The sequence below is a fragment of the Notolepis coatsorum genome, assembly GCF_963971535.1.
Source record: "Notolepis coatsorum genome assembly, chromosome: 12".
NCBI lineage: Eukaryota > Metazoa > Chordata > Actinopteri > Aulopiformes > Paralepididae > Notolepis > Notolepis coatsorum.
The window spans coordinates 66,684,624-66,698,660 of NC_140176.1; the positions used below are offsets into that span (position 1 = coordinate 66,684,624).

General features: G+C 38.5%; 1 protein-coding gene across 1 annotated transcript; it reads left to right on the top strand.

Moving 5' to 3' along the window:
* Nucleotides 1-2,781: 2,781 nt before the first annotated feature.
* Nucleotides 2,782-5,990, top strand: LOC311238531 (cystatin-B-like). The gene is made up of 4 exons (XM_084326632.1): nt 2,782-2,855; nt 3,726-3,812; nt 4,883-4,984; nt 5,114-5,990. The coding sequence occupies exons 2-4, from the start codon at nt 3,744-3,746 to the stop codon at nt 5,240-5,242; spliced, it is 300 nt and encodes a 99-aa protein (XP_084182758.1). The 5' UTR covers nt 2,782-2,855; nt 3,726-3,743; the 3' UTR covers nt 5,243-5,990.
* The last annotated feature ends 8,047 nt before the right edge of the window (nt 5,991-14,037 follow it).

Here is a 14,037-nt window from a genome sequence, read left to right on the forward strand (position 1 = left end):
CGGTCGATAACGATACTGTATTGATGGTATTTGTGATGATCGTGTAAAACATTTCGCTTATTTCTGCAGAAAGAAACACAATTTAAATCACTGTTCTGACTAATAAAGTTCAAATTTTATTAATTCAGAATGGGTATTTTCTTTGTAGCCTATAACATGAAGGGTTGGGCTGAAAGGAGTTGAGTTACACATGGAACTGGGTAACTTGATACTGTAGCACAACACCTATGAAAGTCACTATAATAGGGATGTGGGTTATTATGTGGGATGTCATTTAATAATGAGTATCTCACGATACAGAGTCGCAATCCAATATTTTTTTTGTATCCACTTTTTCTTCCCATTTTAAATTGTTCTCCCATCCCAATTTCGTAATTCCAATTCTTCCCTCCCCTGTCTTGAACGTTGTTAGACTATGCCTCCCACTGGTCGGCTGTAGTGAGGATAGAAGCCTTGCATCACGTGTCCCCTCCGGTACACGAGGAGGCAGCCTGTCGCATCTTTTCACCGCAGCAGCTCAAACTCTCAGTGGCGAGGAGCAGGGGTGTAGCTCCAGATTGTGGGCCCCATGAAAGAATGTATTTGTAGGCCCCCAATGAATGCGAGCGCGCGGAAGCGCGCAAGCGGAATTTTTTTTGGCCATTTTTTTATTGATGAAAACGCATAATATGGTTTTTACCTATACATTCGGATCAGCAGTTCAGCACCTGCACTGTTGGTGGGTGAGCCTAGTAAAGGATGTCGCATTGCGTTCATCTTCAATGAATGGACCAATGCAATAGTCTACCAAAGCCCCCCCTCTCTCTCTATATATCTCACACACACACACACACACACACACACACACACACACACACTTCAGAAACAAACATAGTATCAATGAGAGCATCAATAATACACCTGAGTGATGTCTAGTAAAAAAAAAAAAAAATATCTTATTTTTTTTGGGGCCCCCCCCCAGTGCTGGGCCCTTGGAATCACCCTAAGCTACCCCCCCCCCCCCCCCCCCAGCTACGCCCCTGGCGAGGAGTAACGCGTGGGAGGCTCACGCTGCCCCCGTTACTTACTGTTTCCGCCGCACCGGCGTCACCCAACCGACCTGTAGGAGTCGCTGTCCACAACGTCCAATCCCCACCCACCAGCTTTCCCACCCTCTAACACTGCCAATTGTGTTAGTATGACGGCCGGCCGAGCCGGTAGCAACGCCGAGAGCTGGGCTCGATACCAGCATATCCTGCGTTAGTGGCGAGCGCCTTGCCCACTGCGCCACTCAGCCGCCAGTCCTAGTCACTTGTCATGCCATTTTGCGAGAATGAATTTCCTAATATTGTACACCTATTTAATTCAACATTTCACAGGGCTAGGCTGGGCCCTCTAGAGTTAAGAGGTTTGCACTTATACATTTGCATTTCATGTAAATGGTAAATAAATGGTAAATGGCTGCATTTATATAGCGCTTTTATCCAAAATGCTTTACAATTGTTCCTCCTTCCTTCTTCCTCCTATGCTTGGCCACCCTTACACAATATATTAACAGTAAAGATCCAGCTATATGGGAAACCACATACTCTATATGCATTTTCAATAGCTTGCTACTTTGAATTTGAAGTATGACAGAATAATGATAACAAACAAATACATCTGAATTATAAAACACCAAGCAAGAAAATGAAGAGTGAGTTTTTTTTTTTATCCACTTTTTCTCCTTATTTTCTATTTTTCTCCCATCCCAATTTCGTATTATCCCATTCTTCCCTCCCCTGTCCTGAACGTTGCTAGACTATGCCTCCCACTGGTCGGCTGTAGTGAGGATAGAAGCCTTGCATCACGTGTCCCCTCCGGTACACGAGGAGGCAGCCTGTCGCATCTTTTCACCTCAGCAGCTCGAACATAGCGAGGAGTAACGGCGTTATTTTTTTCCGTAGCCGCATTTCTGGCAAGACGCTCTCTGATTGGCCGACGCCTGTTTCTACACTGGTTAAGCTTAGGCACTCTTTCGAAGTTGGTAGAGTTTGTCTTAGAGCGTGACGGCAAGTTCTTTCGACGGTTAAGCTTAGGCACTCTTTCGAAGTTGGTTAACAATTGTATGTATTGAGCCGTACTGTATTGTACCCATTCTGTAATCTGTTAAATAAAGTTTTCATTCATTCACTAGTCGTACCTAGGTAGGTGTAGCAACTGCACTCGGGCGGTGAGTGGCAGGAACCACAGGGCTCATATCAGTGCCGGTGATGACCTGACGAGTCTCAAGTGGTCCGCACACGGCGGGGGCCAGCGGGCGAGCGACGTCGCCTGGCCCCCCACAGAGGCGACCGTCGCTCTGTCTAGCTGGGGCAGACGACCAGCATTTGGGCACCGCACGGCACACATTTCAAACATGTCTAGTATATGAATTAGGCTCCATAATCTTAAATGTCTGTTCATTTATAGGTCATTATGTTACAGTAACCTAATGTATAGCCTACGCCTGTTGACTTTAATTGTATGTTGTCATTGTGCGCACTCAGCTGAGTGTCCAAGTCCAGCCACGCCTCCGAAAAACCACTTTGTGTTTAAAGAGGTGTAACATGTTAGAAATATTGTCTAGCCGTAGCCTATACTTATTGTATTTCCTCCTAATACTGTCATTGATTGGTGTTTAATAATGAATTAAAAAACTATAATATTGAGTCAATATGTTGTAGCGTTGTTGTTGGCTTCTGGCTATTTTGATTAGCGCTAAACCCCCTAATGTAATGGTATGCTCCAGAAGAGGAGAATCATGGTCATGTGACTACCCGGAATTAAAAGCGCCGTTGAACCACTGGACTCGACACATCAAGTCAGGATCTTTGAGTGAATTGAACTGTTGTTAGGTGAGTTTGATTTGAGTCACATGTACGTGTTGATTAAAAAAATGCTTTTGCTTTATAGGCAAGTTGATCTTGTATAATAATAATAATATAAAGTACTGGATTACGGTTATGACATTGTATTTTGAGATGGGGCAGCCGGCTATTGTTATTGTGGGTGTATTATTATGCACTGTAAAATCCCCACAACAGAAAGGAACATTGATTGATTGATTGATTGAACACTTTATTTAACAGATTGCAGAATTGGTACAATACAGTACGGCTCAATACACACAATTGTTAAGGGGATGCAGACCAGAGAAAGACGTTTGTCTTGTTTACATCAGGGTCCCCCATTTTCAATTCATAATGTAACATCAATAAGTGTAGCTGAGGTGGGACTGTATTGTGTATTTTAAAGCTTTGCTGGTTGAAGGACTGTTAACGTTGGGCTAGTACAAGATGGTTGAAAGTTAACGGATATTTTCTTTAAGATGTGAAATCATAGAAGGATATACGTTTCCAAAAATGAATGAATGAATGAATGAATGAATGAATGAATGAGAACTTTATTTAACAGATTGCAGAATGGGTACAATACAGTACGGCTCAATACACACAATTGTTAAGGGGATGCAGACCTGAGAAAGACGTTTGTCTTGTTTCCATCAGTTCCCATGAATACTATAGGTGGTTGAAAGCTAAAGGTTAATCTTTCACAAATATGCCAATAAGAGAATAAAGAATCTGTAAATTGCAGAAATTAGCTGAAACATTCAGTCTGCAGCAGTAGACGACTAGAAGAAAATAACCACATTATTTTGTAACTATAGGGCCAGGCTATAGTAATCTCAGTATAAACAGTGTTATATATATGTTACTAATTCACAGGCTACCTAAATCATCACAATGCCTTTGTGTGGAGGAACCAGTGACGCAAAGGATGCCACTTCAGAGATCCAGAACATTTGTGATGAGGTGGGTGGATGAAACACTTTTTAAAGTAAAATCTTCTTTTATTTATGTGGCTACTAATACAGTTGAATCGCATCATATTGTCTGATTCGTGAAACATTACACTACTTTTTGCTGGATGCTTGAGGGTCCACGCAGTGGCGTCATTTCAGTAAAAGCCAAGGTATGGCAAGGAGGGAGGGGTGGTGGGGGTGAATCCCCTTGGTGGATTTCTTTTTGTCAAATCAGTTGTGCAATAGTCACTTTTGGTGAGTTGTTTCTATACAATTCACTTATATAACATTTAGGTATGACACAGGACTGCAAAAGCATTTAGTATAGAAATGTGTCAACAGACTAAAGCAGGGAACCACAATATTTTGCATACAAATTATGCTGAGCAGAATGTAATATCATAACCGTCTATTATTTCTCTTGCAATTGAGCCAATTTTCCTTAGGTACGGTTTTGCGGTTTGTGTTCAACAGAATCTAGTATCAAAAACACGTTCACAAAAAGTATTGGTTACTGAATGCTGAACTGCACTGTTATAATCACTAAGCCATTGTAAGACCTTACCTGTTTCCCTGTATCACTTGTCTCTGCTGCCCTTTGACTAAAAAACGTCTGTATGTCCATTTTCCTTATTTTTTCTGGCGGCATATTTGAGTTAGTCACCTAGTAAAAGTCACCTAGTAAAAGTGAGATAATTGACAATATCAAAACATGCTAGGGCTGTACCGAATAGTTCAAAGCTTCGTTCATAATGTTGACATTCAAATTCTAAATCAACATTTGAATGGAAAAAATTGAAGAAAAAAAAAAAAAATCTTTTCATTTTTTGTATATATTAATTTGCCTAGGTATGGCGAGTGCCATACCTTGCCATACCAAAACGACACCCCTGGGGTCCAGACAGTTGAGATGTTGCTAGTGAGAGACAGTCATACCACACTGAGCAGTAGAAAATCTCCCTTAACTAAGGTGAAAGTGTCATTATCACGGAACAGTCTAGCTCCCTGTGTTTTATGATTTGTGTAGCCTACTCTGCCCAGCCTTTTAACCCACGGTGACCCACTTCCCTTTGTGTACAGATGAAGCCGTCTGCAGAGGCAAAATCAGGGAAGACTTGGAGTGTTTTCACTGCCAAGAGCTACACGTCGCAGGTTGTGGCCGGGACAAACTACTTTATCAAGGTAATCAACATTGTGAGATACCTTATTACTCGGAAAACATACTGATGTTGGGAGACAGACCGATTCCATCCCTACGTTATCTGTTGAGTTTCATGAATTCTCTGTTAAACTCGGTTCTCTGTCCTGCAGGTCCACGTAGGAGGAGAGGATCATGTCCACTTGCGTGTCTATAAAAAACTCCCCCATGCGGGAGGAACTCTGGAGCTGAGTAACATGCTGGAGTCCAAGGTCCACAGTGACCCCATTGAGTATTTCTAAGGTTTTTCCTGCAAAGTAACTCCAGGAAGTCCACCAAAGTGGATTATTTTATGTCCATCTAAAGGAAAATGTAAAACTCAAGATGGCATACTAAATATTTAGCTTCTTTGTCTTTGCATACAGCTTTGAGTAACTTTCAAAGGGTATTTTCCTTGCATTTGGGATTGAGAATGGGTTACAATAGTAATTTCTACACATGAAGTATACTGTGTGGTCACTGGCCCCCTTTACACCTTGCATTATCATGCATCTTGTATCTGGATTGCATCTGCTCTTTTCAAGATTCAAGATAAGATAAGACCCCCCGCATTTCACTGTATACCTGTATGCCGTGACAAATAAAACTCTTGTATCTTGTATCTAAGATAGTTTATTGTCATGTGCACAGTTAAACAGACAGTTTGCCATACAATGAAAATCTTACTTTGCTACTCCGCCCTTCACACAAAATCACACAATACAGATAAATATAATATATACAAGGCACAGTGAGTAACATTGCATTCAGTGTTTACAATATAAATGGAGGTGACAATGGGTCACAGCAGCAGTTAAAAAGTATTTTAACCCCTGTGTGCCTGTATGTTACAGTCTTCTGTCATTATGCATTATTCTGTCTTTGATCATAAATCACAACTGTGTTCATTTACTGTCCTGTTCCATGCGGTTTTCAGTGTCAGTGTTTTGTAATGTGTACATGAACTTTTTGTACTCCGTATGATTAATAAAAAAGCATTATTAAAAGAGATTTGTTCTGTTCATAATTGGCAATGTTACTATTCTTCGCTTGCTATGTTGATCCCTGCAGTCCAGAGTGGCTTTCTGAGTGGTGCAGACGTTAAGGGGGGAAAAAAGTGCTAAGCAACATAAACCAAACTCCAGTGAAAGACTTTCTAAGAAATGGATCAAGAGTTGAACTAAGACATATTAATCTTCATCTCATGAAGTGAAATCTGAATCGAACATGCTTGCTTTACAAGGCAATACATTTTTTTTGTGCAGCTTCAGATACCTTAGTCCTTTTGTCTCATTTGAGCATGGTGTGTTTTGTACATGTATGGCTCACTGCCACGTTACAAATGAGCACCAGACTGATGACTCATCCAGTTTGGTAAATCCCTTTTACCAGCCCCCCTTACTTCCTATATTATGGGCTACCGCAATGAGTCACAAGGAAACTATAAAAGAAGGAAGGGTCACCATGTCAGAATACCAGCGTTGTAATGCTCTGCTTGGTGCCAGACTTTGGTGCCAGTTCTGTTGAAGCCTGTATTAAAATTCCAAAATGTACAAGGAAATATACATCAACCAATATATCAAACGTTAGCTATATTCTATATGAATTGAAAATGGGGGACCCTGATGGAAACAAGACAAATGTCTCTCAGGTCTGCATCCCCTTAACAATTGTATTGAGCCGTACTGTATTGTACCCATTCTGCAATCTGTTAAATAAAGTTTTCATTCATTCATTCATTCAGCTACTTAACAATGCAACAAATTGCCTGACAAATGATTCTGACATCTGAGGTAATATCCTGTTTAAATGACGAAATGGCGATCCCATCAACTCAATGGGAACTGAAAGTTTCCACACTGGGCACCATGTGCGATCACGCGCTACACAGTGACGTGATGACACTTCCTTCTTCTTTTTTTTTGTATTTTATTTTTTTTATAATTTTTTAAACAAACACATAAACAAACATGACAACACACGATAAGATATACAAGCATTAGTTGTCAGTGCACATCCAATGAAATCACATTTTAGTTAATTGTCTTATATAGGATATACCCTTAATACCTGTTATCTAAAAACCTACACACATATGCTCCAGCTCGTACCCCCCCCCCTTCCGGACCCCCCATTGGATAATCCATCAATTTTCCCTCGCTCCTAACCAGACATTACCATTATATGCTAGCTTTTATTTTCTCCACCACTTCTAACCACAATGTCATTTTGGATTCATTGAGACCCAAAATTCTTGCTGTAGATATTTCTTGATAGATCACATCGAGATATGTAATAATCCAGACCTTTCGGCAAATTTTTTCCGGTTGGAACCATCGTGATGCTATCAGCTTTTTAGCCACTGTGATACCCGATAAAACCAATCTCTTTAGCTGTGGATGTACTGCACACTCAAAAACATCATTCAGCAGTAGTACAGAGGGGTGTACAGGTATATTCCAAGTTAAGAGATTTGATAGTTGCTGGGTCACCTCTTTCCAGAATATCTTAACTGGTGGGCAGTCCCAGTACATGTGCATAAATGTCCCCTCGTCCCCATTTGTACATAAGGAGCATTTGGAGTCTTGTATAAGACCAATTTTTTTCAGTCTTATAGGAGTCAAGTATGTCCTGTGAATATAGTTAAGATTGATTTGTTGATGGTCCGGGTTCCTTGATGTGAATCGCCCAGGCTTCTTGCCAATCAAAATCACTTTCCAGGTCTGGTACAGTATATCCCTCCTCCAGACGGAGTCTAGGTGGAGGGTTTCATATGAGGACGTTAGTAATTGATGATACAAATCTGAAACAAAACCTCTTGATGTCTCTCTTTCATAGAAGAATTTGTGGTATCTGTGGTGTGCAATTGGTATATTTAATGGAACACCGTGAGCCTTCAAACATGCCAATAACTGTGCGTAAAAGTAATATGTGGACTTGGTGAGATTACATTTTTTGCGTATTTCATTGAAACTACAAAAACCCTGTTTATTGAAGACGTCTCCTAATGAGTGTATGCCTTGCTTTTCCCATCTAGGGAATCTTATAGGTTGTTTTTCTATCCAGAGTGCATTGTTATTGAATAAGGGAGTATGATTATGCCATTTATGTAGGGTAGAATATTTTTTTTGTGTTTTGCGCCATATCCGGATCGCATGAGTGATTATGGGGCCAAATTTTCGTTCGCATTGCTTAATTGGTAATTTGGTGTATACTATGCCCTTCAGCTTATGTGGAGCTACTATATTTTCTTCTAAATTTCTCCAGGATACTAATGCTTGGGGATCAAACCATGTTGTTAGTGGTCTTAAAGTGTACGCCTTAAAGTAGTGGTAGAAATCTGGAAATGCCATACCTCCGTCTGCTTTGTTTCTCTGTGCGGTGGATCTTTTTATACGTGGTGGTTTGTTATTCCCAGGGTTCGAATTATCACCTGAGAGCTATGGGGGCCCCCTGAATCTTTTTTTTTACTATTTTTTTTCCTGGAATTGTGGCTGTTTTCGAAGTCATATTTAGAGGAATATCTCATTAGGATTAGTCTAATACTAAGTAATAATGACATCACACAACATTCTAATCATTAGACCAGGGGTGTCAAACTCATTTTCACAGAGGGCCACATCAGCATTATGGTTGCCCTCAAAGGGCCAAAGACCGTATTAATGTTAATGTAAAATAAATGTAGCTACTCATTTACATATTGTTAAACATGTTGTTTCTGTATTTATTACTTATTCAAGTTATACATATTGCATATGCATTTGCATAGATGTAAAAATATATGTTAGCTTATGTTATTTTAACAAATAATTTTAGTTTATCAGAACCCCATATTACTCCATCAATCAATGATCAAACCATTCAAGTAAATAACAAAGAATAATATCATCAAATACAAGCTATGACATTAAGTTTGTTCAAAACCTTTTTGTCACAGTCAAGAAGGGCAGAACTAACAACTGAGCTGCAAAGAACACGTGGGACAGATGTAGCAGATGTTACAAAAACAAATGGCTGCACACAACCTTGCAGAGGCCACTAATGGAAGATAGTTTAATTAACTTTAATTAACAGATTGCAGAATGGGTACAGTACAGTACAGCTCAATACACACAATTGTTAAGGGAATGCAGACCAGAGAAAGACTTTCGACTTGTTTACTTCAGGGTCCCCCATTTTCAATTCATCGTAACATATATGACACACACGACATACAGATAGACAGTACAGATACATTTATGACATACCAGATTTGCAAATACAGTACTGTTTGTGATACAAAAAGAGTCCAGAAATGAGAGAAGAGAAGAAGTACCCAGAGACAGATCTACAGTATTGGTACAGTATATTATCCTGTAAAACAATAAAGTCGTGATGACAAAAGTTGGCTATAAGAGAATAGTCTACACACTAGATCAATATGTCTGCAGATGTGCTATACAAGCTCATAAGATAAGAGTGTAATACCTTATTAGGTAGCAGTCTATTCAAAGGTTAAAACAAGGTTTCCCCCAGTAGATTAGGCTTATATTAAGCTACTCTCCCAATCTAATTTATATTATCACAAGAAATAAGAATTCTAGATCCAAAATTGAGTCAGTTGTTGTCTACAGCGGTGACTTCTCTTTCTTTCTGCCCTCCTCAGTTCCTCTCTACAGGGGTGTCAAACTCATTTTCACAGAGCAGCGGTGACTTCTCTTTCTTTCTACCCTCCTCAGTTCCTCTCTACAGGGGTGTCAAACTCATTTTCACAGAGGGCCACATCAGCATTATGGTTGCCCTCAAAGGGCCAAAGACCGTATTAATGTTAATGTAATGTAAAATAAATGTAGCTACTCATTTACATATTGTTAAACATGTTGTTTCTGTATTTATTACTTATTCAAGTTATACATATTGCATATGCATTTGCATAGATGTAGAAATATATGTTAGCTTATGTTATTTTAACAAATAATTTTAGTTTATCAGAACCCCATATTACTCCATCAATCAATGATCAAACCATTCAAGTAAATAACAAAGAAGAATATCATCAAATACAAGCTATGACATTAAGTTTGTTCAAAACCTTTTTGTCACAGTCAAGAAGGGCAGAACTAACAACTGAGCTGCAAAGAACACGTGGGACAGATGTAGCAGATGTTACAAAAACAAATGGCTGCACACAACCTTGCAGAGGCCACTAATGGAAGATAGTTTAATTAACTTTAATTAACAGATTGCAGAATGGGTACAGTACAGTACAGCTCAATACACACAATTGTTAAGGGAATGCAGACCAGAGAAGGACTTTCGACTTGTTTACTTCATCAAGGTCCCCCATTTTCAATTCGTAATGAAATTGCTATTATGTGTCTGCATGAACACACAACTGTAACTGTACTCAAAAATAACAAAATAAGGGTTGTCTCAGTTCACAACTATATTGGTCAAGTTTTGGGTGGGACTTGTTTGCGTCCCTACAGCTTCTTATTCAATTGAGCGAGATGCTCGGTTATGTCACACAGCCAGCTTGCATCTGACTGTTCAGACAATATTTCTTCAACCCTTTGTTACCTATTCCGCCTGGATCTTTTTTGTATTTTGGGCTGTAAAATTGTCAAAGAATGTCTGAGGAGTAAGTGCTTTTGGCTTTTTTCCTTTGTTACTTCATCAATACCTCAGATGTTCAACACACATGTATGTGTAAGAATGTGTAATAACTAAGGCTGTCAAAGCTTTATTAACGCATTAACCCACAATTATTTTAACGCCGCTATTTTTTTACCGGCGCTCTTGGGGGGCCACATCAAATGACGTGGCGGGCCGCATTTGGCCCGCGGGCCATGAGTTTGACACCTATGCATTAGACTATTGTGTGATGTCATTATTCAGGCTCATTCTTAACCATCAATATTTGTTCATTTTCTTACTCACCTCTGATATATAATGCCATATTTACTTATTTGCATTTTGCATCTGAAAAAATACAACAATTTAATTTGTTGTATTTGTGGGTTTAGATATTTGTCATTTCTCTGTCTGCTAAATGAAATTGCCCCTACTGCCTGATCCAAAATAATCAGTTTTACAACAGCTTGTAATTTTAAGATAATACATGTATGTTACAACAAAAACTATTGTTTTGATGGTGGAAACATTAGTAGTAGGAAAACGTGTTTACCATTGTTTACTTTAGAACACATACAGTAGTTATATATGTTCCAGTTGTCAACGACTTGTAGATGGCATCAGGGTTCGAATTATCACCTGAGAGCTATGGGGGCCCCCTGAATCTTTTTTTTTACTATTTTTTTTCCTGGAATTGTGGCTGTTTTCGAAGTCATATTTAGAGGAATATCTCATTAGGATTAGTCTAATACTAAGTAATAATGACATCACACAACATTCTAATCATTAGACCAGGGGTGTCAAACTCATTTTCACAGAGGGCCACATCAGCATTATGGTTGCCCTCAAAGGGCCAAAGACCGTATTAATGTTAATGTAAAATAAATGTAGCTACTCATTTACATATTGTTAAACATGTTGTTTCTGTATTTATTACTTATTCAAGTTATACATATTGCATATGCATTTGCATAGATGTAAAAATATATGTTAGCTTATGTTATTTTAACAAATAATTTTAGTTTATCAGAACCCCATATTACTCCATCAATCAATGATCAAACCATTCAAGTAAATAACAAAGAATAATATCATCAAATACAAGCTATGACATTAAGTTTGTTCAAAACCTTTTTGTCACAGTCAAGAAGGGCAGAACTAACAACTGAGCTGCAAAGAACACGTGGGACAGATGTAGCAGATGTTACAAAAACAAATGGCTGCACACAACCTTGCAGAGGCCACTAATGGAAGATAGTTTAATTAACTTTAATTAACAGATTGCAGAATGGGTACAGTACAGTACAGCTCAATACACACAATTGTTAAGGGAATGCAGACCAGAGAAAGACTTTCGACTTGTTTACTTCAGGGTCCCCCATTTTCAATTCATCGTAACATATATGACACACACGACATACAGATAGACAGTACAGATACATTTATGACATACCAGATTTGCAAATACAGTACTGTTTGTGATACAAAAATAGTCCAGAAATGAGAGAAGAGAAGAAGTACCCAGAGACAGATCTACAGTATTGGTACAGTATATTATCCTGTAAAACAATAAAGTCGTGATGACAAAAGTTGGCTATAAGAGAATAGTCTACACACTAGATCAATATGTCTGCAGATGTGCTATACAAGCTCATAAGATAAGAGTGTAATACCTTATTAGGTAGCAGTCTATTCAAAGGTTAAAACAAGGTTTCCCCCAGTAGATTAGGCTTATATTAAGCTACTCTCCCAATCTAATTTATATTATCACAAGAAATAAGAATTCTAGATCCAAAATTGAGTCAGTTGTTGTCTACAGCGGTGACTTCTCTTTCTTTCTGCCCTCCTCAGTTCCTCTCTACAGGGGTGTCAAACTCATTTTCACAGAGCAGCGGTGACTTCTCTTTCTTTCTACCCTCCTCAGTTCCTCTCTACAGGGGTGTCAAACTCATTTTCACAGAGGGCCACATCAGCATTATGGTTGCCCTCAAAGGGCCAAAGACCGTATTAATGTTAATGTAATGTAAAATAAATGTAGCTACTCATTTACATATTGTTAAACATGTTGTTTCTGTATTTATTACTTATTCAAGTTATACATATTGCATATGCATTTGCATAGATGTAGAAATATATGTTAGCTTATGTTATTTTAACAAATAATTTTAGTTTATCAGAACCCCATATTACTCCATCAATCAATGATCAAACCATTCAAGTAAATAACAAAGAAGAATATCATCAAATACAAGCTATGACATTAAGTTTGTTCAAAACCTTTTTGTCACAGTCAAGAAGGGCAGAACTAACAACTGAGCTGCAAAGAACACGTGGGACAGATGTAGCAGATGTTACAAAAACAAATGGCTGCACACAACCTTGCAGAGGCCACTAATGGAAGATAGTTTAATTAACTTTAATTAACAGATTGCAGAATGGGTACAGTACAGTACAGCTCAATACACACAATTGTTAAGGGAATGCAGACCAGAGAAGGACTTTCGACTTGTTTACTTCATCAAGGTCCCCCATTTTCAATTCGTAATGAAATTGCTATTATGTGTCTGCATGAACACACAACTGTAACTGTACTCAAAAATAACAAAATAAGGGTTGTCTCAGTTCACAACTATATTGGTCAAGTTTTGGGTGGGACTTGTTTGCGTCCCTACAGCTTCTTATTCAATTGAGCGAGATGCTCGGTTATGTCACACAGCCAGCTTGCATCTGACTGTTCAGACAATATTTCTTCAACCCTTTGTTACCTATTCCGCCTGGATCTTTTTTGTATTTTGGGCTGTAAAATTGTCAAAGAATGTCTGAGGAGTAAGTGCTTTTGGCTTTTTTCCTTTGTTACTTCATCAATACCTCAGATGTTCAACACACATGTATGTGTAAGAATGTGTAATAACTAAGGCTGTCAAAGCTTTATTAACGCATTAACCCACAATTATTTTAACGCCGCTATTTTTTTACCGGCGCTCTTGGGGGGCCACATCAAATGACGTGGCGGGCCGCATTTGGCCCGCGGGCCATGAGTTTGACACCTATGCATTAGACTATTGTGTGATGTCATTATTCAGGCTCATTCTTAACCATCAATATTTGTTCATTTTCTTACTCACCTCTGATATATAATGCCATATTTACTTATTTGCATTTTGCATCTGAAAAAATACAACAATTTAATTTGAAAAATTAGACCAAATGTATGAACTTGAATTAACATTTATTTGTCTCTGCACTTAGAAATCAAAAACTAACAAAATAATCTAATGGAAAATAAATAGTTGTATGGCACAACAGCAGCATTTATCAGGATACAGTAAGTAACATTATCATCTGATAATAAAATGAACATAAAATAAATACTTGTATAAATCAAAATAAATAATGTTATAAACAAATGTGCACAGGTAATCAAGAACTGTATGAAAAATAGTAG

Coding starts and splice junctions, on each gene's coding strand:
- LOC311238531 (XM_084326632.1), top strand. CDS start 3,744: ATGCCTTTGTGTGGAGGAACCAGTGACGCAAAGGATGCCACTTCAGAG. Junction 3,813..4,882: donor TCCAGAACATTTGTGATGAG/GTGGGTGGATGA, acceptor CTTTGTGTACAG/ATGAAGCCGTCTGCAGAGGC. Junction 4,985..5,113: donor GGACAAACTACTTTATCAAG/GTAATCAACATT, acceptor TCTGTCCTGCAG/GTCCACGTAGGAGGAGAGGA.